The sequence below is a fragment of the Alligator sinensis genome, unplaced genomic scaffold (genome assembly GCF_000455745.1).
Source record: "Alligator sinensis unplaced genomic scaffold, ASM45574v1 scaffold1416_1, whole genome shotgun sequence".
Classification (NCBI taxonomy): Eukaryota; Metazoa; Chordata; order Crocodylia; family Alligatoridae; genus Alligator; species Alligator sinensis.
Window position 1 is genome coordinate 75,207 of NW_005842714.1, and position 27,951 is coordinate 103,157.

The 27,951-nt window shown below is 48.0% G+C and overlaps 1 protein-coding gene across 9 annotated transcripts in view; it reads left to right on the plus strand.

Annotated features, from left to right (window-relative positions):
* Nucleotides 1-27,560, plus strand: part of CDIP1 (cell death inducing p53 target 1) — a 60,897-nt gene extending 33,337 nt beyond the window's left edge. For all 9 annotated transcript variants that reach the window (XM_025216221.1, XM_025216220.1, XM_025216222.1 and 6 more), the window contains 5 exons: nucleotides 18,682-18,790; nucleotides 20,050-20,148; nucleotides 20,887-21,033; nucleotides 21,621-21,882; nucleotides 23,136-27,560. In XM_025216221.1, the coding sequence (XP_025072006.1) occupies nucleotides 20,064-20,148; nucleotides 20,887-21,033; nucleotides 21,621-21,882; nucleotides 23,136-23,247 (606 nt within the window). In that variant the 5' untranslated portion in view covers nucleotides 18,682-18,790; nucleotides 20,050-20,063 and the 3' untranslated portion in view covers nucleotides 23,248-27,560. The remainder of the gene's footprint in view (nucleotides 1-18,681; nucleotides 18,791-20,049; nucleotides 20,149-20,886; nucleotides 21,034-21,620; nucleotides 21,883-23,135) is intronic.
* Nucleotides 27,561-27,951: the final 391 nt, after the last annotated feature.

Here is a 27,951-nt window from a genome sequence, read left to right on the forward strand (position 1 = left end):
GAGGCCTGAAGGACTGCGTGTGGGTTGCACAGACTAGGATCCACGTAGGATGGCCAGGGCTAAAGGCCAAGAGTCCTGACTGGCCTAGAGACAAAGCCAAGGCGAAAGGTTCCAGAGGGGGCCACAGCCACAAGGGAAAAGGCTTAGGGAGTCTTGCAGCCCAGAATGAGGGTGGGGTAGACCGCCTGAGGAGGAGGGATCCAAGTGGGGTCTGAATGCCAGGGGGGCATAGAATGGGGTCCATTGTGTGGCCAGAGCCACACAATGATGTCCTCTGCAAAGCATGAGACATGGTATAAGGGGAGGCTTGAAGCAGTGTGTTATGCCCTTGGCATCGGGCAGTAAAATGGGCGGCCTCCTGCCTTTATAAACAACTACTAATTGAATATATCAAAGGTGAGGCAGGTGAGCGGACTGCCCTAAACAGATGGGTGGGCTAATGATTACACCAGCCACCTATCACAGGCAGGAACACCAACTGAAAGCAGCATACATGTTCAGGATCTTCCAAGAACAGGCTGGGGAATGAGGATGCCTATTTAATGACTAGCTAGCTGACTTGCTTTGAAAATATTCCTGCATTCTACTAGATAATGCACAAAAATGGCTGGTGCCTGTCCTGAAAAGCAGCAAATTTTGCTGTGACTTTTTAAAAATAACCCTCTGATTTGAGCTCATTGTGGTATTTTCCTCAGAAAGTGTAAGCTAAGCAGGCCATTTGCTGTGCTGGAGCCCAGGGAGGGGACTTGTGTTCTGTGTGGGAAGAAAGGATGGCATTACTTACCTGCTGTATGGTATAGGTATTACACAGTACACTGTAATTATGTGCACACCACATCAGGCTTATGAAAACTGGCTTGAGGCTGCTAATGCTATTCTGTGTAACTGCATTCACCGTCACTCATGTGATTGTCAACCCTTTCCCTGATCTCTACAAAAGAGTCCCTCCGTCCAAGCCCTAAGATCTCCCTAGAGCTCCCTTCTTTTCTGCTGTAATAGGGGTTGTCACTTCTATGCATAAATATGAACTGTGTGCAATATACTTTGTTTATACATTTATATAAAGGAATGGATCAGTGTCTGTAGTGCTTGACTTGAATGATTCCAAAGAGACTTACAGGCTGCATGTCCCAAGTGGAAGGCAGCAGCAGCCAGGCATTGCTATTCTGGGTGCTTCACAATCGTTGGGAGGCTGGGATAATGTTAACCAAGGCATTGGTAGTTATTCCCTATTCTTTTATAAATTGCAAAGGTAGATTTACTGGCTGTGTCCAAATTTTACTTAAAAATGATCTGCAAAAGAATATCAAGATGGGGAGGGAATGGGGGGTAATTGTGTTTTATGCCCTCTTGCTGATGCTTGCAGAATGAGTGCCTGTATTTTTAATTTTTTTTAAGTCTTCTGTTTGTTTTGCTTTCTGTTTCCCATCTCAGAAATGTCAGGAAACTCTAGCCTTATCATCCCTGTGTGGCTGGAGACCTTTAGGGCCTGGATATACAGATTAGGAGTTTTTGCAGGGGTGGAATCTAGGTGACAGCGTTTTCTTCCGTGTGTCGGGTATTAAATATTTGCTTACAGAACAAAGGAGTCGGAGTTGAATAAGAAAAAAAATTATCTCTGATTTCAGTTTTATTTCCTTTATGCTTATGATGTCAGGATCCTAGTAGTGCGAAGCCAGTTAAGACTTGAATTTCTAATGGCAAGCCGAGCATGTTATTCCCTGTATAAGAGCAAAATCCTTGTTTATCCAATGTGGAAACAGTAAAAATAGCCCAAACCTTTATAATTTTGTTCACAGGTTTGACCTTCTATTTGAATAGTTACTAGAAAGGAACTTAATTTTTAGGTTGTGATCCAAAGGCTGGCTCATCTGAACAATGCTGCCTGTCTCAGGACTGCACCATTGGCATGTGCATGTTAGTTAAAGGCTTGTTAATACTATGAACCCCAAGGCAGTGGTCTCAGTTGAACCCTGATTTAATACACAACTCAGCTGAAGCCCTTAGATCTAACTCTTTCAAAGTAGTAGTTTATTAACAGAATGAATCTTTACGTTTCCAGTGTCTTGGACGGCCAGAGCCGACTCGAGGTGATTTAGAAATTGCTCGTTCGTCAGGGCGGGCTGGTGAATGGAGAGGCAGACAAGGTTTAATGGTTGCAAAAACGTTTACTTACGCCGCCTGTAGTTGCGACGCAGATGGTCCGGTCATCTGAACAACCACGTGGGTTGTTCCAGCTGGCGGGGCCCAAGCCAGTTAATCCATCCGCAAATCAAGCCAGCGGGAAAAGGGTACGTCTGGGATTGCGCTCGGCGACGGGAAGAAGGATCGATAGGTGATCAGTCTATCAATCAGCTAGCCGCAAGTCAGATCTCTTTAGAGGCACTCTGCAGCATGCTCAAAGTTCTTCCACTTGGGCAGAAGTCGCACGAAATTTTAAACGGCTAGCTAGCCAATTACTAGCCGCTACATGTGAATAATTTAGAACTGGCCAATAGTGGGACACAAATTTGCATTCGAATAGCGGGAACTCTTTGCACCGTGCATTTCTGTGCTGCAAAGAAGAAATGCACCCTGCAAATTGGCGGGAACTCTCTTGCACCGAGGCTGTTCTGTGTAGCAAAAACCTTTGCTGTGCAAGATGCTCTCATGTGGCAAGAAAATTCCATCGTGCCGAGGCACCAAAATCACTGGGTTGTGACATCCAGAAGACACAATGCCATAAACAGCTCTGATAGTCCGGGGTGGTTAACTGGAGCTTGCCTTCATGCTGAACTGGAAGTCTCTATTTAAAACCACTCAGGTTAGCAAATATTCTGTTAACTTCAACTCACTGTAGCAGAATAATAATATCTGATTCTTGGGTTTGTATTATGATTGCACTTAACTTATTTCAGTGATAGTTTCTTGTTGCTGCTGCTGCTGCTGGCAAAGTATTCCCCACCCATTATCTGGAGACCACAATCATCTGGTACACAAGTGGAGACTAATTGGTTGATGCATGTTCTCTGTCTCACAAGAAAGAAGCATATCTGTGAGTTGGAGATGAATTGGACCCAGCTTGTTCTCCTCTCTGTACTGTATGTGTAGGTGAATGACATGGCTTACATACACATCTGTAATGGAAGGACAACAGACTTGAGACACTGACACTACAGGCTGCATATTTACCACACCCCAACCCTGCCCAGATGAGCTCCCTAACTCTAACCCACTGCTTCCCTACCTGAGTGAGTTGACTTCCAGGAAGCCAAGCAGGTTCCCATGGGGAGCTGCAGCAGGAGCCCGGCCCAGAAGCTGCTGCTACTGGCTGGGCAGGGCTCTTTTCTGCCCAGGAGGGTGGAAGCCAGGTGCAATAGGGTATGTTGGGGGAGGGGGAAATACATGTGGGAGCCTCTCTTCCAGCCTCATGGGGCAAAGGGCTGGGCAGGGCACAACTCGTTGGGGGGGGTACTGTGGGCCAGATGAAAGTGCCTGGCAGGTCAAATGCAGTCTGTGGGCGGTATTTTGCCCACCCCTGCTGTAAGGGCTGCTTGCTGTTACTATGGAAGAGTCAAGGTAACTTACCAAACTGTCCTGACAACTCTTCCCATACAATAGGGAACTCCCAGGTTTTGCTGGACACCCTAAGGCAGGGTTTCTTAACTGGTGGGCCCTCTAGGTGGGACTCCAGTCACAGCAGTGAAACTGGAAGTGGCACGGTGGGACTTCTGGTTTTGCTTCTGTGTGCTTTGATTGGCTGCTGGGGGGACCCTCACCCCCTCCCCTCTGTTCTTTGACTGCCCTCTGATTTTTCTTTAGCCCATTTCAGCTCATGCTAAGGGCTAGGCAGTGTAGACCATCCTGAGGTTTGGTTACTGATGATTCCTATTTCTTACAAAGGATTATTTTAAGAATACTGGGCTTTTACTGTCTTTTGTTGCCTTAAGAGGCCCAGACATATTTTGCCTTGAGGGGTAGGCATAATAGCAAAGAGAAAACAAGATTTAATAAGAGACTCATTTGTGGGTGCTGAAGTTATGCATTGTGAACCCTCAGACTTTATTTAAAAGTTTGCTGTTTCATTGACTGTTGCATGCTGAATCTTGAACTGGGGCATGGAGAGTATGCTCTGTCCCATGCTGAGGCTTTATGGGTGTAATTCTTTTAATTAAATGTGTAAATTTTACTCAAATAATCCCACTGGTAAAAGTGCCGATATGATTGGCTCTTTACTGGCATAAAGGTATCTTCACAAGGAAAATAGTGCAAGAAACTTCTATGCAAGAAAAACTATTGATCTAACTTGAAACCATTCTTTTTGAGTTTATGCCAGGGGGTTGCACCACTTACCTAGATCAGCATAGTTAATATGGGACAACTTTCTAGTATAGACAGTACCTTTGTCATTGAGAGGGAGCTGGCTTTCAGAGATTTGGCTTTAAAATATTTGTCTGAAATGTAAACTGATTAGTTGTTAAAAAGCTTTGCAGACCAGTTGTCATTAGCAGCCAGGGCCACGAGAGAGGCATCCTTTGGAATCTGCTTCCTTTAGCCTGATTTGGGGGTCTTACTATGGAGGCAAAAAGCAACCCAAAAAGCCATGTTTAAAAGGCTTGGTCTGCGCTATGGACCCCTACTGGCACAGCTGTCTGTCTGGGCTGTAAACAGCTGATCTCTGACCAACACAGCCAGGCCTTCAGACCCTCTGTATAGATACAGTTGCACTGGCAAGGCTGTGCTCTTTCATGTACCTCATCAACACCAGGTTCAAAATGTAAGTTACTTTCCCTTTGAAGTTCATCTTTAATTGCAGGAGTTATAGTCAATTTCCATGAAAACAGCTCTCTGCAAAAACATTTAAAAACCTGAGCTTGTTTTCATATTCTGTGTGTGCATACATACTTGCTTTAAAATGCCATAGAATTCTTGGTAGGCTTTTCTTAATCCCAAGCAGATGTTTTTCACACTATGAAAACATCAGGCTGTGTGCATGGCTGTATGTGCGAAGGGCAGGCTATCAAAGGGAAGGGAGGGGGGTAGGGAAGAAGTGGCATGCCAGCTTGTGCTGCTGCTGCTGACCAGCTGAAGAAGCTCATTGAATTCAGTTGCAAGTCACCAGTACAACTGTAGGAGTGACTGGACATTCACTGAAGAAATGTCCTCTATCCCATGCCCTGCTCCCACCTGGCCCTGGACGTGGGTAAGGGAGGTGGCTGGGGGATGGGGGGAATCCCTGTCCCACAGCCAGGCATGCTGGTAATTTCCCCTTTCTGGTGATGGATGGTATTAGTTCTGAGGCACTCTGGAGTTGGAAGAGTTCCCAACCAGCCTCCTGCCTGCTATTGCTCTTGGAGCTTGAGTGCGACGTAGAAATAGTGACTTAAATTTGTGTTTGGCAGTAAAAGCTCAGATAGGTTTGTTGTCTTTTAGGACAGCAGCTAGCAGGTCTGCATGGTAATCAGTCCAGCTGGGCAAAACTGCCCAGACAATGGTAAGTGACACTTGTGAACAGATGCCCCTTAAGTCACTACAAAAGGACAAGGCTCACAACCCCTGTATAGATAGCCTAGAGGCTCCCACTCCATGCCAGTTCTCTCTCTGAGATGTCCCTCTTTACTTATTTCTTGGCCAAGTCCAGACCCTGGCAGCTCATTCCTTGCTGACTGCAGCTTTCCCCCCTTTCAGGTTTGGGCATCTAAATCTTGCTCCCTGCTGAGTTTGGGTTTTTCTAGCTTACTACCTTACTGAATTTGAGCATCTGACTTAACCCTGCTGAGTATAGCATGTCTCCTGTAATCTGTACTTCAGTGAGTTCTCATTTTTTACTCCTCAACTTGATCAGCTATTGTTTCTTACCCTGAAGTAGCATTTTGCTTACTTTATCAGGCCGTCCAGTGGTCAGTGAAGCCTGTTACTCCCAAGGTCCTTTTATGTTAACTACAGCTTGGCATAACTAAACCTCTAACAGACGGAGTGGGGAGGAAATACAGGGGCAGATCCAGGAGAGGTACAGTGGTACAATTGAACCTCTGTTTTTGATCCTTGATCCACCCAAACTTTAAAACAGGGGTGGGCTAAATAAGGCCCACAGTCCATTCTATCCAGCCATTCTGTCCTAAAAAGTTTAGAAAATGTAATATTAATCTGTTTCTGGCTACCTGTCAAAGATGATAGGACCCAGGAGCAAGCCTGCACCCTCCCCCCACAACTGGAAGCCTCTGCCTGCGGCAGCTTTCACTACTTCTCTGCACACCAGCTGGTTGCTCCCACACCACATGGCCCCCTGCTGCATCACCGGAGTACGGGGCCCACAGGGCCAGGAGCAGGAGGGGTGTGTGTGGGGCACTGTCAAATATTTTTTTTAAATCAAATTAATGAATGTTGTAGACGTTCAATATTTTTAAAAAAATATAATTTGATATTTTTCTGGTTCTGAGATGGCAAAAACCCTTGATGAAAGGAGTATTTCTGGTGGCAAGGTGGGGGACTTCTGGTGGGAAATGTTGGGGGTTAGGGGGTGGGACTTCTGGTCCCAAGATGGCAACCGGCGGCAGGCCACTTGCCGAAGGGTAGGGCTACCTGTACAGCCCTCAACAGCTTGCCAAAACTCGGTAAGCAGCCCTCTGCCCAAAATAATTGCCCACATTGCTGTAAAACCATCTATTGGGAGGGGGGAGTGGCATTTCTATTCAGGTAGTGTTGTGAAAGTGTATTGACTTCATGGCTCATTATCATCTCCCTGATTCCTGTTAACATCTGTGGAGTTGAGAGAGATTAATGCCCCTCTATCTCTTTTTATGGTGTAGATGTTTCACTATTCAAGCTATACTTTCTTCTGCAGTTTTGCTGTCTGTTAACCCTTCCTGGTAATGTGTCTCTCCTATTTTACAGCCCTGCAGACTATTTTTAGTTCTAGCTAAAAACCTTAAGTTCGATGTAGAAATGACTGACAGTGCAATATTGGAGGCACTGTCAAGGTGCTCGAGGCTAGATTTTTTGGTTTTTTGTTTTATGAAACTGAATAAGATATTTACATTTAACTAAAACAACTACAGGACTGATGATACAATATCCTTTAACTAGTTTTTGCCTATTTTGTTGTGGTGTGTTAAACGTTACATATACTCTAGCAAGTTTAGTGCACATTCCAATAGTTATTTTTGTTTTTTTTGCTTTGATCGTGAACTGAATAACGTAGTGCTAGTCCTCTACCATATAAGTAAAGCTTCTAGTTTCTCTTTAACAGGAAAAAAAAAAAGTGTTGTTATATGATGTATTTACACCTCTTCTTTTCAGAAGGGTCTGCCCATGGGGGAATCTTTCCCCTGAGCCAAAGAGTTCTCAGCTCTGGGCAGAATGCATGGGGTCCCCTTAACTGGAGCAGAGCCAGGCTCAGTGAGCCAATCTCTCCACCAGGGAGCCAGGCATGCTGGGGATTCTTATTTTTTCTTGCTAAGCAAAGTGCTGGGAAAAATCCCTCCCCTACACCAATCAAGAGGCACATTGGGAAAATCTTTCCTTAGCACTAAGGAAAGCATGCCAGTGCTAGCCCTCTCCCCATCTAGTATAGGGGAGGCAAATATGGAACCAGATACCAAGGGAAATCCAGTGGTGTCCCGTGAGTCTCCAGCGCTCAGGGGCCAATGCCTGCATTTTGCTCCTCCACCCCCCATCCCCACCATGACCCGAGCAGGGTGCAGGTCCCGAGGCAAATCGGCTTGTGCAGAGCCCCACCTCCTACCCCATGGCACTTCTGCAGGAGAATTAGCAGCACAGCACACTGGCTGCGGGAGGAGAGGTGGCAGCTGGAATTTCTGGCTGGAATAGCAAAAGAAGCCCATAACCCACTGGGTGGGTAGATGGGCCGCACGTAACGCTGGAGGCACCTTGGCCTCTCCAGCTGATGTGCCCCCCTGCCCCTCCTGGCCAGTCCCCAGGGGATGACAAGGTCCAGTGGTCACAAACGCCTCCAAGACCATTTTAGGAGGGACATAAGGAAAAACTTCTTTACTGTCTGAGCCCGCAAGGCCTGGAATAGACTTTCTCCAAAGGTGGTGCAAGCACCTACTCTGGACTTTTAAAAAGAAATGTTTGGATGCTTATCTTGCTGGGATCCTTTGACCCTAGCTGACTTCCTGCCCCATGGGACAGGGGGCTGAACTCAATGATCTTCTGAGGTCCCTTCCAACCCTCATGTCTATGAATCCCCCCAACATCTGAGAAGGGTGTGTTGAAGTGTCAAGGGCTGTTTTAACAGTCCAGGTGCTGTTCCAGATGGGTGACTTTACTGGGTCCTCCAACACCCCAAAGACCTATTCCCAATGTATGGCATATAGCACATTCAAATCTTAAAGCTTGATAGAAAAAAAAATGGCTATAAGTATATTTTATTTCCTTCCCCCCTGACCCCCCAAGTAACAACTTTGTGGCTAGTTGGTCATTTTTGTATCTGGATGGCCAGTTTTATTGTGTGATAATTTTGCACGTTGCGGGTCTAAATTTATTGTACAGTTAAACAGTTAATTGTGTAATTAATGTGTCAGGGGCCTTAATGGCCACATCTTTAAACACAAAAAGCATTAATTTAAGTTACATTGCAAATGTAAACGTATCTATTTTGATTTAAAAGAGGGCTTATTTCCAGTTTAGCTTCCACTGTTTTAGGAGATGGTTTAAGACTGACTGACTGAAATCATCCTGGTTTTAAACTGAAATTGGTGTTTGCAAAACCTTTAGAAGCAGTTTAACTATGGACTTAAGCACTCCATTCTTCTTTCCCTCCTGACTTCCTGAATGAAGCTGATGACAGTGCAAAATCCCTAGTTGTAGTGTGGGGGATGGAAATTTTAGCAGACATAAGCAGGGAGGGTGAGAGTTGAGTATTTAGTGGCTTAAAGTTTGCCATCTTTGGGGTATTTTAAAAAATGATTTAATCCTTAAGTGATTTCTCATTGCTTACCCTCAGTTTCAGATGAATAGGCTATCTGCACTTGGAAAAGGTTTCTAGTGTAATTAAACAAGAGAGAGACTTGTAGCCAGGACAGCCTCTGGACTGTGAGTTAAGACTTCAGAGGTGTGGTATACTGCCCACCTGAACAAAATCTGATAAGCCTTAAAGTTATATGGGAAATGTAAGATTGTGACTTTTGCTGTGTTATGACCAGGGATCCTTGTTTTCTCTGATTTAAAAAAAAAATCCCTAATAACCCCCAAAATCTGTGATTAAAATGAAAGACCTCCTCACCCCTGCTTGTGTCACTGGCCCCACTGCAGCACAGTGGACAGGGGACACATTGCCAGGGCAGTGCAGAGCTTGCAGCGGCAATTGGCTTTCTTGCGCAGCTGTGCTGTTCTTTGCAGTGCCGGGTTGCACATGCTGGGCTGCAGAAGTCCCAGGGGAGAGCAGCATGGTGGGAGCCCAAGCCTGAAGTGGGCAGCCTGCTCCACACACAGATCTGGGGGGCACAGGTCCCCCCTTGCCCCCTGGGAGTGCGCACAGCAGCAGGGAGCCAGCCCTGTCCCACTCCCCACCAGGGCCCTGCAGCTCTGCATTGTGGCCCCAGGCACTACCTGGCAAGGCAGCAGCCCCAACCCTGCCCTGCCCAACTCCCGCCCTTCATCCCTATAGGAGTCTTAATGTCCCCCACTTACTTGCAGGAGCTGCTCTCTAGGCTGCTTGGGGCCATGTACATGTACATGGTGACCTCCTCCCACTCTCCCCAGCCCCTTTCAAGCTGAACTCTGCCAGTCTGCAGAGTGCTTGTTGCAAAACTGCAAATTCTCCAGTAAAATGAGAAATCTGTATTTGCCTCTGGTAAAAGAGAAGAAACCCACAGATTTTATGCTTTTCCGTGGGAGTTGGAAAACCCACCTAGATCCCTGCTTATGATTGGAAGAGACCCTTTTGCATTTCCTACCTGAGCTCCCACAGCAGACTAGGTTGCTAATGTGAACATTTTTTCTGGATGAGTCAAGAGTGCTGAGGTAATCTATAAGAATCAGTGAGATGATCCTGAACAATTGAGAGAGAAGATGCATATTAAAAAAAACAAACAAACCATTATTTAATTCAAACATGCCAAAGGAAAAAGGCTCTCAATTCCCCATCGGGTAAGTGCTGAGAATCCTCGAACAACTCACTTGGACTGGGCAGAGACCCTCAGCAGAAATATGGAAGAGCAGGTGTGACAGCTGGGCCACCTTGCATCCACCTCAACATCAGCTTGCCCACCTGTCTCTCTGTATGGCAGTCCACCCAGTCTCACCCGCCATGACTTGCTATTCCTCAAACTGGTGTATAAATATGGGAAGCTGCCCATTTTTCTGCCCCAGTACCAGGGGATGCTGTACATTACTCTGACCTCCCCTTACCATCTGTGAGGCATGGGACATGATATCTGTGTTGCTCTAGTGCCCCACACTGACCCAAGCTCCAGAGTTTCACATGGGACTCTTGCTCCCCACTCAAACTCGCAGTCACAGTGCCCTCACACTGGGCAGTTAACATTTTGACCCAAAATTCAGCCTGACCACAGCTGAGGACTTACTAGGGTCTTGACCTCTGGCCCAACTGTGGCCTCGGGCATCCATAAACTTACCGTGGCCTAACTGCCCCCTTCCTGGGGCTTCAACTTATGCCCTTCTACTCAGGCCTTCCACCTGTGCCCTCTTGCTAGCCTGTGGGCCAGATCCAGCCTGCCAGGCCACTATTCAGCCTGTTGGGCACCAGTGCCCTGAGGCCAGCACCAGTGGGGCCCAGAGCGGGGTGGTAGGAGTGCAGGTTGTGGGCTGGCAGAAGTCTGTGGAGCCAGGTTGGGCTACACCAGCAGGGAGAGGGGGGAGCTGTCCTGGCTCCATAGAGCCCCTGATGGCTGGGAACCTGCACTCCTGCTGGCGCTGGCCCCACTCTCTCACCTGGCTGCTGGCTTTCGCACACCCGCCCACTCCCAGTGCCCCCATCCCAGCCCCATGGTACAAGTGAGGAGCAGCGCGCAGCCCTGACGCCCTGCACTTTGCTGCTCAGTTCAGACAGACGTGGCAGGAAACGAGCTGATGCTCAGTGCAGGGTGGGGAAAGCAGCTGTTTCTCCTTGCCATGGCTGGTGCCCCATGCTGCAGCTGCTTGGAGCCCGCGCAGGGTTGCCTGTGCCTGCTCTCCATGGTGGCAGTGGTGAGGCAGTGAAGAGGCAGGACAGCCCCATGCAGGCTGCGAGCGGCTGTAGCAGGAAGTGCTGGACATGGGGAGGGGGAATGGCCACTTTTCCCCCACGTTGAGTACCAGCTCATTCCCTGCTGCTGCTGCTCAGTCCAGACAGGCAAACGTGGGGCACATAAGGTTGAGGCTGTGCACTGCTCCCCACCTGTACTGTGGGGCTGGGGCAGGAGCACTGGCAGTGAGCAGGCACACGAGGTCCAGCGGCAGCCGGGTGGGAGCGCGGGGCCTGCACTGGTGTCTCAGTGCTAGCACTGGCAGGGCCCAGAGTGGGCCGGTAGGAGCGCGGGGTCCTGACTGGCAGGGGCTCTATGGAGCTCCCAGACTCCGGAGGCACTAGTCGCCCATGTTGAAGAGGCATCCTGAGTCTGAAAAGGTTGAGAACCACTCTGCTCTAAGGTACCACCCTGTACTGTCTTCTGCCTTGTATCTCCATGAAGCTGAAAAGCTCCCCATCCTCTGCCCCACTAAGTCGCAAGTCGCACTGAAGTGAGAGAGGGACAGTGGTTTATAGGGGCAATTTCTGTCGAGTGGAGGTAACTGCAACTCACTGTCAGGGTTGTAAGGCTCATCTTTTTCCCAGGCATTTGAAGGTGGGGTTTGATAAGTATTCTGATTATAGAGGTGTGGATTTGTCTCTATGCTAAAATATCTCCAAATGCTGAACTTCTGATGTTAAAGTTACATGCCTGGTGTCTAGAGCGAATGGAGTAATGCCTTCTTTATTATAACCTAAATAAATGCATCCAAAGATATTACACAGCTTCCTGTTGACTTTCTGGCTGGACTGGAAATATTAGCAAGTATCTGTGTGATAGGCTCTCTCCTCTTAAGAGCTCTTTTACAAATTCTCCATCTGCATTGCACTTCTTAACTGCTTGTTCAGAGAAAAAGAGGTAGAAACTGGAGAGAAAAAATAGGAGCGGAAGAGGTGCTCCAAATCCTCATAGATGATTGTTTCTGTCTCGGCCTTCTGTGATATGGGGAATGTACTTCATCTGGAGGCTGCTGGGAGATTTGATGCATATTTGTGGAGTGCCTTGAAATGTGTAGATCAGTAGTTCTCAGCCTTTTTAGAGTAGGCTCCCCATAATAGACTCAAGGCACTCCTCCATAATTTTTTGTGAATCAAACAGCACCCCATTTCAAAATTAATTTATTTACTACAGTACTTATCCCCTTGTAAAGGGCCTAGGTCAGGGGCAGGCAATTATTTTGGCGGGAGAGCTGCTTAATGAGTTTAGTGTGCTGTCAAGGGCCATGAGGGTAGCCCCTCCCCTTGACACATGCCCTATCCTCTGATTGCCATCTGGGACCAGAAGTCTGGTTGCTAACCCTGACCTTTGCCACTGGAAGTCCCTTCCCTTGGCTCTGGAAGTACTCCTTTTGGAAAGAGGGATTTGCTGTCTTGGAACTGGGGAAAAAAAAAAAATCATATACTAAAAATCAAACATCTATTATAACATGTTTTATTTTAAAAATATTTTTGTCCATTACACTATGCAAATGCACACAAATATATAGAGGCAGTTGCAAAATAGCTCAAAATAAAGTTTTACTCTTGTATATTGTGAGTGGGGTTTGGTTGGTAGGCTGGATATGTGTTCCATGTGGAAGGGTCTGGGGGGGGTGTGTGTGTGTAGGGGAGAGTGGGGTTTGTTGGGAAGGAAGTGTGGGTATGGTGGGGTGTGTCATGCGTGCGTGCGTGCGTGCGTGCGCGCACACACACACACACACACACACACACACACCCCTTGGGTGACAGCCCTGTCCATGCAGCGCAGGGCAGATGGGCCTGCTGAGCCCTAGGGCTGTAGCTGCTACTGGTGGCAGCTTTGTAGCACCTGCAGCCCTGGTTACTGGTGCCTCTGCTCTGCCTTCCCCTAGTGACTGGGGATGCCTGGGCCCAGGCCTGCCACTCTTCCCTGCCCAGCCATTGCTATGGAAGCCAATGGGCCCCCACAGTGGCAGCTGCAGGGCCTGGGCTGGGGGGGTGCAGTATACACAAGCTCTTGGGGCCGTTGCCTCCACTCCTAGGGATTAGCCATGCGGGGGAGAAGGGATGGTTGCAAAGGAAGTCCTCCAGAGGAGGCCACATGTGCACAAGCAAGCCAATAAGTGTGCCCCCCTGAGCCCTTCAGCACGCCCTCCCAACAGCCTGGAGCTTGGACACCCTGTGGTTCCTCTCTGCCACTGCCAACAGCGCACCAGATCAGCCAGAATCTGCTTGCACACCTCCGAACCTGGCCTGCCCCACGTGCTTTACACCACCCACCCACTCTGAGCAGTGGCTGGGCAGAAGCTGGTGCAGGGGAAGGGTGGCCCTTCCCCTTCACCGCTGCTGGGCCCTTCTCGCTTCAGCCACCCAGAACCCATGCCCAGGCTGCCCTGTGGCTCCTTTCTGCCTCACTGCTGCCTCAGAGCTGCCCCATGGGGCAGCGGTGACAGTGCAGAGGAGTCACAGACGCAGGGCAGCTGTAGCGAGTAGGGCCTGGCTGTGGTGAGGAGGTGGGGCTGCTTTTCCCCTGTGCTGAGCAGCAGCTTCTGCCTAGCCACTGCCTGGCATGGGCAAGCAGTGCAGGGCGGGCTGGGGTAAGGGCTGTGCCCCAGGTCCATGCCAGTACCACAGGGCTGGTGCCACTGGAGGTGGCAGCCAGAAAGAGCTGCTGCCACTTGGGCTGCCTAGAAAGGTAGTCCAGCTGCAGAGCCACCCCCAGCCCTGCTGCATGCCCAGGGGGCAGAAGCACATGCCACAGGCTGGACAGCACTTGAGCCAGAAGGGACTAAAGGATGCACCATGAGCCCGACAAAGACCCTCCACTGGCCTGAATCTGGCCTGTGGGTCATATTTTTGCCTACCTCTGGGCTAGATTGTGTGGGTAGGAGAACAGCTAGGCTGACCTGAGCCTGTGCTTAGCTGCTTACCTCCTCATACCTGAGGGCACACTTCACAGGATCTTGTAACACCCTGGTTGAGAATCACTGGCTTAGAGACAGGTGCTATATAAGAATTATTTGTGTCTGTTGTATTGAATTTGTCCACACTGGGCTACTTGCTCTGTTGCTAATGCTTGTGTTAAGGCCAGGGCCAGCCCATCCTATCCTTCGACACTTGTGGCCACAGGGGGCCCTGCAGCCGAGGGGCCCCCTACGTCAGGCTACTCGCCTCCTCCCCCACATGGCCAATGCCACCGCTGGCTTCAGGTCCAGCCGCTCACCACCCCCCTCCCCTGCCGCCGGCTTCACATCCAGCCAATTGCCTCCCCTCCCGGGTGTTGATGCTGCTGCCGCTGGCTTCTTCAGCCACTAGCCACCCACCTCCTGCCGCCAGCTTCTTTGCATCAGGGGGCCCCAGAACTATTTCTTTCAGGGGCCCCAAAAAATTGTGGGCGGCCCTGGTTAAGGCCTTATTGGAAGCCACAGGGCTCAGCAACTGCCTGAGGCAAGTGTTTTAGAGAGAGGAGGTAATAGAGTAAACAGAAATTCCATTTTGCTGCTGAGCACCTGCAAGTCCCTCTTCTCTCCCAAGGCAGCTGGAGTCCCAGTGCTTCACAAGGGGCTCTGCCAGGCAGCAAAATTCCCCTCCAGCTGTGTGCAAGGCCATGAATTTAGACCTGGCCGTGTTTTCACTAGGGACCTACTTAAATCTCAGTTTTGTGATTTTCACGGAAAGCATGAAAAACAGCGTTTCCCATACTTTTGCGTGGAATCACCCCAAAAATAAGAGAGCTTACCAGAATACCAAAAAAGCACAGCAATCCTTGCACCCATAGAGCACGTGGTTTGAGAGAGAGCTCCTGAGAGGCTGAGCTAGTGATGTGGACTCATTGAAGGCACCAGTCAGGAAAACAAAAGGATTTTGGCACCATCTTTTAAGAAGCCAGATGCAATGCTGCAGTCTAAAGATGATGAGTGAAAAGAAATCCAAAAAAGCTAAATATATATCAGCTCAGGATCATGTAAGGCAGTTCTCTGTAGGAACCTCATACGCAGGTGGTTAGAAGTTGCTTTGTTCGTTGTGCAGCATGACAATGGATGTGTTGAAGAAAACCAGCGTTGATCGACCAAATGGCATATAAAATAAATAGCTGCTGCAGAGGCTCAGGGTCAGAGCAAAAAGCAAGTGACTGTTCCTTCAGTCTTTGAAAGAACCATTGAAAGCAGTTTGACAAGAACATAGGTGGCTATGTTGGCTGTAGTGGAGCCATTCACTGCCATCCACATTCCTCTGGAGAATATTGATTATGTTAACTCAACTCAAGGGACTACTTGAACAAACATGAGCAAAATGCTGGCAATTGCCCATGTGCAAAGAAGCTTTGCCAAGATCATCTACCAGGAGTAATTGCTTTGCATGTTCAGTCTACAAAATCTGCATTGGCATAATATGAATCTCAATTATAGCAGAAGAAGCAACAGATGCCCAAGATAACTGTGTTCTGCACACTTTATTTGTACCTGGAGCTGGACAGACTGAGCTGCTTGTTTTTCAAACAGAGCTGGTTCATCTTGTCTGTCAAATTTTCTACCACAGCACAAGCTGGAGTGAAGGCTGGTCTCCTGTCAGTTATGTGGGCTTCAGGAGCTGTTGGAGTGTGAAGCAAGGGGCTTAGGTATCCAGGTTGTAGTCAGAACTTGTAGTAGAGATGATCTCTTTTCTTAGACCAGCAAGATTTTTGCAAAAAAAATCTTTAATTTGCAAGGGGCTTAGACTGTTGCCACCTGCTGGCTGAGAGGGTTGAGTATGGATCAACCAAGACTGACCTCTGTGCAGTCCTTGTGCCAGCCAAGGCAATATCTGTGGTCCAAATGAAGTAGATGAATTACAGCAGATATGATCTAGCCTCATTTCCCAGCTCCTTAGAGATTAATAATGGGGGGGGGGAATAATGAACTGAGAATGCTAGCAGTGCCCTGTGGAAGCAGCACTAGACAATTCCCATGGAGACAGCAAAGTCACTGCACTGCCCCTCTCTCTGCCATGCTCCTGCTGGTTGCTGGGTGGTAACTTTCCACAGAAGAAAGCTGAATCTCCCTCCAATTTTATATGTGCTTCCAGATGTAATCAGCCAGAGTGTTGCTGAGCCCTGTTTCTGTCTTGGGGCCAGGACACTTCCTTGGATTATTTATTGCAAAGCATGCTCTGCTTGGATTCTTTGAGAGAGTTTTACCATCTTGACATGTTACTGCAACTCAGGTCATAGTTCAGTGGCATTGTCCACTGTGAGTGAGGAGGCTTGGCTTTCCAGCATTCCCGTATGCTTATTGGATTAATTTTACAGTGACCATATGTCCCAGTTCGCCTGGGACAGTCCCAGATTTCAAAGGCCTCTCTTGGCTGGTTGGTAAAAAATTAAAACGGGAGTCTTGTAATTGGAGGGGCATGGGGCATAGCCTGGCAAGGAGGCAGAGTGGCATGGTGCATCAGGCAGCTCTGCCTCCCCTCCAGACTTCACCTGCACCCCTGCCCACCAGCCTCTGCCACTGCCTGCAGCAGTGCCACTGACTTGGCAGGGGTTGGAGTGAGGGAGGGGAGTGTCCTGAATGTCCTGGTTGCCTGGAATTTCCATATGGTCACCCTAGTTAATCTAGGAATTTAGCATGTGCATAAGTTCATCTCCAGTGCCACCTTTAGCCCAACAACTGAACGGTTGCACCACTTGCTCAGAAGGAGGAGATCCAGGTTATTGGGCCACTTCACCCACAGGGGTTTGAATCCATACCCCCACTTCTCAGCATAGTGCTCCAACTACCAAGCCATAGGCTAGGCAGGGCCTAGAGCTCCCTCCCTACCTCCTGTTGAAGCCAGTGCACTGAGTAGCCGGGACAGAAATATATATGTGAAGGTCAAAAATAGGACAAGGCATAGTGAGTATGGCTCAGTGAGATCAACTTTGCAGAGGAAAAAGGGCCCTGGGTTCTGCCTCCTGCTCCTGCCCCCAATGAGGGAAAAAAGCTATTTCATTGCAATCCATTTTTATATTAAATGCAGAAACACCACTTGGGTAAGGTAGGAGCAAAGACCAGAACTTGGGAGTTATGCAAGTTCCTAGGGCGAATAGGATCTAATATTCGGTTAAATTGCCCAAATATCACTTAGCTAAAAAGTTAGCTAAATAGGTAGTGCTTGCATATCTAAAAAGCACGGCTGGATTTGAACTGGAATCACAGGAAAAGATTAATAATATCACTGTCACAGAATGGATGAGGTCTGGCCATCTGCTCAGGCCAGAGTACCAGCATATGCTAGAAATGTTTCCTAAGTGGTTTCCCTCTATCAGCACTGTACTTCCTTCTAATCTCCAACCTCACTGTACTCCCCTCACTGTCACTAGTTGTGGTTTCCCTATGACTAATGTTTTGAGGACTTGCACAGAGTTATGGGTCTTCTTGTGTGGAACAGAATCACAGCAGAGCATGAATGGTTTGAAGTAGATTCTTTCTGAACATGCTCAGACAGGCCAGATGCATTGCACGGGGGAATGTCTCTTGGCCAACTTCAGCCACAGCACTGATCCTTACCCATCCAGAGGGGACTTGGATTTGGGTTCTGAACTACACAATAATTTTGCAGAGCTGCAGCAGGATTAGTTTTATTTTTTATCCAAGTGCTTTCTTGTTGAGGGAGCTCCCTTCTGGTTTCTATCTGGAAATGTTGTCTGTAACGCATCTGATCTTTGGTGATGCTTGGTCTCCATGGTGGTTACTTGGTTAGTGAGTAGTCCTCTCAGTTTGCCAGCCCATGGGGAGCTCTTGCCCTCCAAATATAGGGCTGTTTGTTTTGTAAGCTCAATGGGAGCTTTACAAGCTCAGTGGGAGTGATGGTGGAGTGATGCTGCCTAGCAGTCTGTTGGGAGTGACACAGTTGTCATGTGTGCTGCTCCTTTAGGGCTGCTGCAGAGCTGTTTATGATGCATATTGCCTGAGGGGTGGAAGTATTTCACTCCTTTTAAAATAAAGTGCCATGTAATAGACACAGTTCCTATATGGTAATTAACCAACAGGAGGCCCTGGACATGATTGAAATGAAAAGGTGCCTGAATGAGGGGGGCGGGGGTGTGGTGTGCACTATCTGAAGGGGAAACAAGGGGATAATTTGTCCATTGCTCTCCTCCAAGGAAGCAATTACTACCCAGCCAGAATTAAACTCCCTAGAGAAAAGGTAGCATAGAATTCACATGTGCCCACTCTATTCTGCTGGGAAACACTGTGCTTCTGTGAACCTCAGCCTGTCTGATGCAGCAGTCTAAGGGGATGTGGAACTCCGAGTGTGACTATCTTAGCCACTAAAATATCCACAAAATAAGCAGTCACAGTAAGCGTAAAATAAGACTGCCAAGATCCAGAATTTCTGCCCAGTACGTCTTCCCTATAAGTTCACCAGGGACAAAGTACCTGTCAGCCTGGATGGGATTTAGGACATTTTCCAAGCCTTTTGGTAGCAGCGTTTCCACTCTTTTATAATTCTATTTGTTTTTTTCTCTTCAGAGAGCTTCATCAGATCAAGAAGACTTTCAAGCGACACAGCTTAGACAAGAATTCTATTTTCTTAACTCCATCAAAGCCTCTGAGCTACCCATTTTTAGGAAGAAGGAAGGTAAACCTTTGGAAATTAAAGATGGTACTTTCCATAATTCTGTTTCAGAAGGTGATGTTTCTGGGCACAAATATTTTCTTAAAAGCCTTCTGGGCTTTTTTTTGTCTGCTCTTCCCCACTGGGTGAGGTGATTATGATCAATGAGGGGAAAATTGTGTCAGTTTTTTCTTTTTGTGTACATGCAGAACAGTGTGTACATACAGAACTGCTGAAGCACACAGGGCCTTGGAACTGAGGAGTTTCAGATAATTTTGTCTTCTCTCTGATCCCACAGTGATACTAATGGTATCTTCCACTGAGTGCCTCTATCTTGGGTATTCTCAAGCATTAGGAAATGCATAGAAATTACATCAGTGAATTACAGCTGTTTGTTTATCTGTATACTTGTTATGGGTAGAAACTGGTACAGGACACAGGCTGCTTGCAGGTGTTAAACAACAACAAAAACACCAAAAAACCCAGTGCTTTTACTTTAAACTTCCACACTGAACCCAGTGCATGCCCAGAAGAGGCAGCATGTTAGTTGGACCTGGCTCACCACCAGTGTCTGTATAGATCAGGGGCTTTAGTGGGGCTTTTTGCTGTTTTTTGTCTAATAGCTGATTGAATCAGCTTTAGCTAAAAGCACCATAAAACCCAGCTGAAGGATCCAATCTATATAGACACTGTGGTAATGCGCTGCTGCTTCTGGTAAAGCATGTTTTTTAACATCTGCAAGCAGCCTGAGTATATCTGAAACAGCAGGAGTATGTTGGGCAATGAAATGTAATCACTAAAAAGCAAATTTGGGCACATGAGTTAATGTTTGTTCTTGCCTTGATTATGAGGTCCAGTCTTCTGCACCTGGCACAAGCCATCCCCTCAGGCACAGGACCCACTGGGGCTTAGTTACGTGTCCTCTTTCTAGCATGCTGCACCTATCACTGGGCTGGGTTTAGATCAGTACTGACTCCAAGGGAAGAAAATTCCTTGGTGAATCCTGAGCACTGCTCTTTATAGCATCATGTGTCTTCCTCAAATTCTGGCACCAGCCACAGCCTGCTTAGCTTGGAAGACCCATGGGTGAGGGTTGCAGGTGCGTGTCTGCCGACAAGCTGGAACATGCTCCCACATGTATACAGTGCTTCTAGAAATGCCTGGCTCTTACCAGAAGCCCTATAGCCCTCTTTACTGTCCATCTGTGAGTGGCAGCAGTTCTGGGCTGTGTGCATCTGTACTACCAAAGCTGGTTATTTAGTATATAATTCTTTTTCTTGCAGAACAGTCCTAAGCAATGTCCAGCAGCCCACCCCCACCCTATCCTGGGGGTCCCTCAGCACCTCTAATAGAGGAGAAGGATGGCCCACCCCCTACTTCAGGTAAGCAGTTGGGTCCCCCCTGTCTGGGCTGTAGTGTGAGGAGGTGAACCCAGGGAAAGTTCAGTCCCTGCCAGAGTGCTCCAGGGATGGGTACTTGCCTTAAAGCCTGCATTTTGTGTCAGCAGGGCATCATGTACCAGGGTCAGCACCGGGAGGCCAGGAAGCAGAGCTGCTTGCTTCTCTGCTGCAAATGTGAAGTCTGGGCTCAGCCCTGAGGGAGGAGATTTCACTGGTGGAGATGTAGCAGCAAGCTGGAGAAGTTGGATGAAAGCTGGTTCCAGGGATAATGTCCCTTGCATAGTTTAGGCCTTCAATGACTCCAGTGAACAGAGGTTTACATAAAGCTCCCTGTCACTATGCTGAGCCATCCAGAACTATTTATGCCTCCTTTCCAGCTAATCTGAACCCAAAAATGAGCTCCCCCCACTTCTTTTCCTGTCTGTTCAAGGAGAATTGTGGACACTGGGGTTCCTCTGGCAGGGCTCCCTCAACTGTGGCACATGTCCCCTGGTTTCCACTTGTCCAGTACAACTGATCCCATCAGCACAGCACATCACCTGTAGCATCACCCCAGAATTCTCCCCTAGGTCAGTCCTGCCTGCTTTCCAGGGGGTCTTGCTCAGAACAATAAGGCTCAGCTGTGCTACACTCCTTCACTCTAAATTTGCACCTCCTTTCCTTCCCTTGGTCCTTAACAGCCTCCTCCAAGCAGACTCCTCCTTCTGGTTTCCTTTTCAGGTGGAATTGCCTCTGCTGTCAACCAGCCTCAAGGGACACACACACCACCTTCAGATTTTGGGCCTCCCCCATATGAACCTCCACTCCAGCCTGGGTACATCCCTCCTCACATGCCCACAGAAGGCTCTGGGCCCTATATGTCCCATGGTGAGTATTGCCTCTTTGAATGCATGCACCTTCCAGGCATCCTGTCTGGTTGCACAGGGACAAAGGCCTGAAATCCCATGGTGCTGTTGCTTGCTCTACCAAGCCATCAGGGCTTCATACCATGCCAGTTATGATAATGCAAAGATTTTCTCCCTGTTCAAAAGCACTGAGGAGTCCATAGTGGGTACAAAGAGCCTCAGCTCTGTGTCATTTGTACACAGTGCTTCTGGAGAACATGTTGCTTTTGGGAGATGACATTTGTCCCAGGCCTGTAGCGATCTGCTAACAGCTCTTTGTCTCTACCCCTCTACTATCTGGCAGAGCTGCACTAGCTGACTGTTCTCCCTCTGCAGAGAGGTGGGAACTGTATTAACTGGCTGCTGCTGCTCCCTTGGCCAAGTCCTCTAAGCAGCTTGCAAGTCTCTAGGATAGGAACTGCCTGTTGTTCAGTGTTTGTCCAGAGCATGACATAGAGGGCCCAAGGCACTTATCATAATGGGGTCGCAGCAAGTGCTGTGGTTAGTCACATGCTTTGGAAGTGGTACTCTAATGCTAAGGCCTCGGGTGTGTCTGCTTATCATTCACAGGTTATTATCCGCCCCCGGGACCTCACCCTTCCATGGGCTATTACCCTGGTCCAGAGCACTACCCCTCTCCTGATGGCCACACCGCGACCGTTATTGTACCATCAGGGGCTGCTACCACCGTCACTGTGTTGCAAGGGGAAATATTTCAAGGTGCCCCTGTGCAGACAGTGTGTCCTCACTGCCAGCAGGCCATTACTACCAAGATCACGTATGAAGTAGGGCTCATGAACTTCCTCCTCGCCTTCTTCTGCTGCTTTGTTGGGTACGTGCTATGACTGGGAGAGCTTCATCCTCCCCTAGGACCTTCCAGCTGCAGGTTGTGGATGGATTTGGGAAGGGAAGAATTGGCCTCATTGCTGCAGTGGTGGATGACCCATGTCTGTATGAAACTGGCCCTCTTCTCCATTACATGGTTGCTCTTCCAGAGCTGTTTTGTCCCCTGCTGACTCCAAATGGACCGAGATTTAGCCAGGTTTTTTTTGCACTGCTGAAGGAGGGACTAGGCTGGGAGGCAGTGAGCCTGCATGCAGGTCCCAGGCTATTGCTTGTGTGTGTGTTTTCCTCTTCTATGCTGCACCGGCATTTAGACTCCTCTGGGGGACCCTTTGGCAGTTATTTCCTTTTAGCTGAGACTGAGGCAGGTTGGAGATGGGCTCTGTTGGGGATGCCCTTGCTATCTGCTGTAGGGTTTGTAGGAAGCTGCCCAACTGTGTATTGAGAGAGCTTCTGTCATGAACAGTTTCCTCTGTAGAGAGCCTGTGAGCAGTTTGATGCATGGAATCCAGTGGCAATGTGTGCCTCCTTCCGGTGGGCTCTATGCTGTGAAGCAGTGATTGTGCTTGATCCTGGAGCTGCAGGCTCTGTGTGGGTTCCTGTTCAATACGGAGGGATTTTTAAATTGAATTAAATACCACCTTTTCTCTAACATGAGTCTTAAAAGGCCTGGTACTTCCCAGCCTGCCAGAGGGGCTGTGCATGTATTCGGCCCAAAGGAATGTTTGCAACGAAAATCCTCCCAGAGTGTAGATATGGCTGTTTAGCAGTATGGGGAGCCAGCCCAAGGCTCCAACCAGGCAGCACCCTCCCTCAGCATTGTCACAGCAGCTCCTAGATTTGACGTGTGTGGTTTTGGTATGTATGTTGCAGACACAGTGCCCTGCCTGCTGCCAGACTTCCTGGGTAACACTGGCTACAGCCAGGCAGAGTGCATTGTGTACCTCCCTTCTGTAAGCATGTCAGCCAAGGAAGAGTCATCCCCCTGTAACCCATTAGCAACACGCTGTCTTATGATCTCCCTCCTATGCTGGAGGGCTTAAGCCCCCTTTTTTCCTCTGAAGTGTCCCCCAGTTTCCTATATAATATGCTACCAGGATTCCTCCACCAGGTGTGTTGCTGTCCTGTGTCTGAGAACTGTGTCCAGGAGGCTGTGGCCTTAAGGGCATAGTCCTGGCTGTCAGGCTGTCCATTATGTCCTGGCTCCAACTCACATGGTTGTGCTTTCTCCTTCTGTTCCAGATGTGATGCGGGCTGCTGCTTTCTCCCGTGTCTGATAGATGACTTCAAGGACGTGACACACACCTGCCCCAACTGTAAAGCCTACATCTACACATACAAGCGCATGTGCTAACAGTGCCCCAGGCAGCCAGCAACATTGTCACCTCCTCCCTGCTGCCGTACCGACCTATGCGTGCAGAATGCTCTATTCTTTCCCCTTTTGGTGGTGTGTGTTTAGTTTCCCTCCATTTGAAAGAGCTTTGAATGCCTTTAGAGCTCCAGTGCTCTCACTGACCATAGGAGCTGCAAGCCCCTGAGAGCTCATATGCCGGTATGAGTGCACAGAGTAGCTAGGCTAGGCTGCACCACAGAGCGCTACGGCACATGCCTTGCTGTTCCCAGCAGTCTCTCTCGTTCTCACCCTCGTGGCTATTATACAGCAAGTTGTAAGTAGGATTGTGAATGAGAGGCATTGTACAGAAGACTTTCCTTCCCTTGTATATGCACCCCCCTGGTAGCCACACAGTGGTCTGCTCCTACCTCATCCCTTGGGACCCTCCAGGAAAGTCACTGTTAGTAGCCTCCGTTAAAGGAGACCATTATTGTACAAGGCAGGTATCATTTAACTGGCAGCACATGCAACTGCCATTCTAAAAGGCTCTTGCCCAGTCACTGTCCTTCTGCCACATGCAGATATCTCCTGTATTTCCTAGCATCTGTGAAGGTGCCGTGGGGTGTGCGCTACTCCCTGAGGGGCTGGGATCGTCTTTATATGCTCTGTTCTTGGTCTCTGTGAAAGCAGAGATGTAATTTGTTAAGAGTTACAGTTTTATGCTTTTGAGATCATCTGTGAAAGGCAAGGACACCTTTGTGTCTGTCTATCCGTCCATCCCTGGGTGGGGCCAAGTCTACCACAGGCAGCATGATGCCTCTGCAGGCAGCTTCTGTTGAATACTTGTGGTCTGCTCCCCTGCCAGGCCTTGCTTGTAGGCTGTTTGCTGACTGGCTGTGAGACAGGCATGACTTGCTAAAGGCAAAAGTGCTGCCCTCCATGGGCTATGCAGCATGAAAGGGAAGGTTTTATTTTAGAAACAGTGTTTGCTTATTTTCTTTACATCTGCTGCTGAGGAAAGCACATTTCCTCCTCTAAAGCCTAATCAGCTCTTTCCTTGCCCTGGGAGGATGGGAAAAGTAGCAGGTCCACTTACAGAGGGCAGACAGGCCTGGTCAGAGATGAGGCTTATTTCTGGTGAATAGCTTTTGAGTCTTGGAGCCTCTGAGCCCATTGCTGCAGTGTCTCCTGAGGTTTCAGTCTTCCCTCCAGGGGTGTAGTGGCCCACATGGTCATGAAGGGACACATGGGGCTGCCCCTAGCTGGTGCATTACAGTGAGAACTAGCTAACCCTGTATCTGCCATGTTTTGGGCACAGGGAAAGATATAAGCCTTGCTTTGCCCCTTTTAAGAATCAAACCCTCAGGCACTGTGGCAGAAGTCAGCAGGTACTGGAACTTCATGCCTGCAAGCGTGGGCTGAGGAGACTTCCTTCTACCCCCACAGATTTGCACTGCCTGGCTTTGGAAGGGAGCAGCAGCAGCAGGTCTGCTGAAGTCCTGCGTGATTTAGAATATAGGGAACATTTGGCATTGGGTATTGCTGAAGGGCAGTGGGGAACCATCATGGGGGTTGTGTTTTCTCTGGATCTCAGCATTGGAGGCTAGATGAACACCTTGCTGGGGTCGTTTCACCCCAGTACTCTTTCCTGCCATGGCAGGGGGTCGGACTTGATGATCTACTCAGGTCCCTTCCAACCCTACCAACTATGAAACTATAAAGCATTTCTTCCCCTTTCCTATCTTGAGTCTAGTGGAGAATAAAGGATAAGGTGAGAAGTTCAGAGGAGGTGGGTTTTCGCATGATCCCATTAACTCGGTGGTATTTGGTAGGATCAGGCTGTCAAAGACATTACTGGAGATTTAGCTGTCTACTGTGAGATTTTTTTCCTTTACCTTTATTCTTCCTCTGTAAACTTTTACCTTAAGTTCAGTGATGTAGTCTTCAGCCATTAGCCTTTGCCACCAAGATCCCTGGTTTCAAGTCTGCAGCCAGTCATGACTACAGTGGGTGTGATGATCTCATTAGATGTCTTTGTCTTGTCAAATCTGTCCACCAGATTGGCTGTCTTCAGTTAAGAGAACTGTATTATAGGAGTAAGGGATGGGGAGATGAGTGGACTCCTGAAGAGGCCTCACACTCCCATCCCATGAGAGAGCTTGAATCTTCATCATGCTCTGCTCCAGCCATTCCCATGGACCCAGAACACGCCTATTGAATCTGTGTCATGTATTGCAAAGGAATGTATATGGCTGGCTGCATACACCAGGTCCCTGTCTTAGTTTTCCCCCTGTGCATGTGGGTTTGTATCTCTTACCTTGGGTTTTGTGTTCTATTGACATATAACATGGGGGGAAATGGGGGTGGCTACTTGTGAATCACCCTCAACCCACCATATTTTACCTAGAGACTGATGTGCCCTCACTTGCCACAAGATGGCAGTGTGATGCAGGTAGCATGTAATACCTCAGTGCAGCAAGCTAGAAGTTGGTGTTTGTTTTTTAATTAATTTTATTTAAGCATACTGTTGTTAAACGGCCATCAAGTTCTAACTGTAACTTACGTAACATGAATTTTCTGCCCTTTGAGCCAAATTGGGTTTGTGGTAAAACTCTCTGGAGAACCACTGTCCATGGCTGCAACATAATGGGAAGCAAATGAGCACTAGTTACTCTTTGCTTGCTGTTCTGTGTGTAAGTGCTGGGAAGAGGGAATGAAGATTGAAGGAGAAAACCAGCTGGTGCTGTTGAGAATGAGGAGCACAAGGTGCTTTAGGGAATCTCAGCTGACTCCCCCTTTTTCAATAGCTTCTATTTCATTTTAGTCCAGCTGATGAAGTCCTTCCCTATTAGTGCATGGCATCAAAATACAATGTGAACTTCTGCTCTGTGATCATTTATATCCCACTTGCTAAACTGGGTTGGATGAATGAATGTGGGACTGTTGTCCCCCCCGGACCAGCTGAGACTTCTGGGTCATGAATTTTGAAACTGGTCACAGCATGACCCTGGCTCTCAACTGTAATAGTTAAAGTGTGATCTGTATAGAGTCAAATATCCATTTGACACCAGTGGGCGATGTTTAATTCCTTGTGGATTGATTTTTCCAGATGTTCTTCAGGGCTTTGTATGGTGTCAGGAGTGAATTATTTTGCGCTCAGAAAAGCAAACTGTCAATGCTTTTACATAATGTTTGTATATAAATAAAAGACAGACCCTGATCTCACTGCACTGCTTTCATTGTAAGACCTGCAAGAGATCTAGATGAGTTGGGGAATGGTGGTGAGATGGCTCTTTTCTATCTGGGGTAAGGAGTATGCAAAGTTAGCTCTGGACAGCACTGGCTTTCTGATAGCTATTCAGTGGGTTTTGGTCCAGCTATTGGAGAATCTTTGGTCATTGCCAACACGCTGTGATACTTTTTTGTTGGAAACTAAAGTTTTTTTTTTGGACTTGCCTTGAGGTCTGTGGCACATTGGCAAGGTGGTGATCACATCTTTCGTGGCTGGTTAAGCTATCTACCAGCTCTGTGGCTCAAGTAAATCTTTGCTTTCTCACTTTACATATACATTAGGCCCTCCCCACACTAAGGTTGGAAGAAAAACATGACTCTGCAGACTCCAATAATAAAGCAGATTACAAGAATATAGGATCTTGAGAAAGAGGTGGAAGGGATTTCACAAGGTGATCTAGTCCAGCCCCCTGTTCAAGGCAGGATCATCCCTGCTATGCGTCTGTCCAACCTCTTGAAAATATCCAGGTAAAAAGATTCCACAGCTTCTCTAGGGAACCAATGGTTGACCACCCTCCATAACCAGAAAGTTCCTTCTAATCTCCAACCTAATATTCCCCTGCTGCAGCTCAAGGCCTCTGCTCCTAGTCCTGTCCCATATTCCCATAGAGAGAAACCCATCTTCATCCTCTCTATAATCACCCTTCAGGTATTTGAAGACTGTTATCAAATCTCCCTTCAGTCTTATGTTCTCCAGACTAAACCCTAGCTGCCCAATAATTTTTGTTGCTATCCACTTTGCTCTTTGCAGTCTTTCCTCATCCTGCTTGAATTATTAACACCTGTTAATACAACCAGTGCCATTGGCTGCTTTTTGCCCCCCAAAAAATCACGCAGCTCATATTCTGCTTATGGTCTACTGTAACCCCTAGGTCCTCTGCAGTACTACAGCCTAACCAGTCATACCCAGACTGTATTTGTGCATGCAGGTATTTCTTCTCAAGCACAGAACTTTGGACGTATCCTTGTTGAATTTCATCTGGTTGATTGCAGACTACTTTTTCCAGGCTACCCAGTTTAATAAATATTAGTGACTGCTTGGTTATTTCTTCTCACCTGTCATGGAAAAGCTTGGGAAGGAGATGAAACTGATCTCCAAAAACAATAAAATTCTAGCCATTGCCATCCAACAAAGTTGAAGTCTGTCCCTTGTGAAATAGAGTGTATTTAAATAGTTGAAGCAGCCAGAGAATAAGAGAAGTCTAGGCTGTTGGCAGTCTAAGTTTATTTGATCAGAGCTTGCAAGCTCTGTTTGTTTGTATGTATTTTTAAGAGTCATCCTGGACTCACTGCCGAGTAGTAAATGCAAAGGCACACTACTGGAATAGCTTGTTTGCTCTTGCTAGAATGACAGTAGGAATAGAGGTGAAATCAAGGCAAGGGTTGGCCCTCATCCCTTCCAGATGTGGGGAGGAACCACCCTGTGGACAGTTA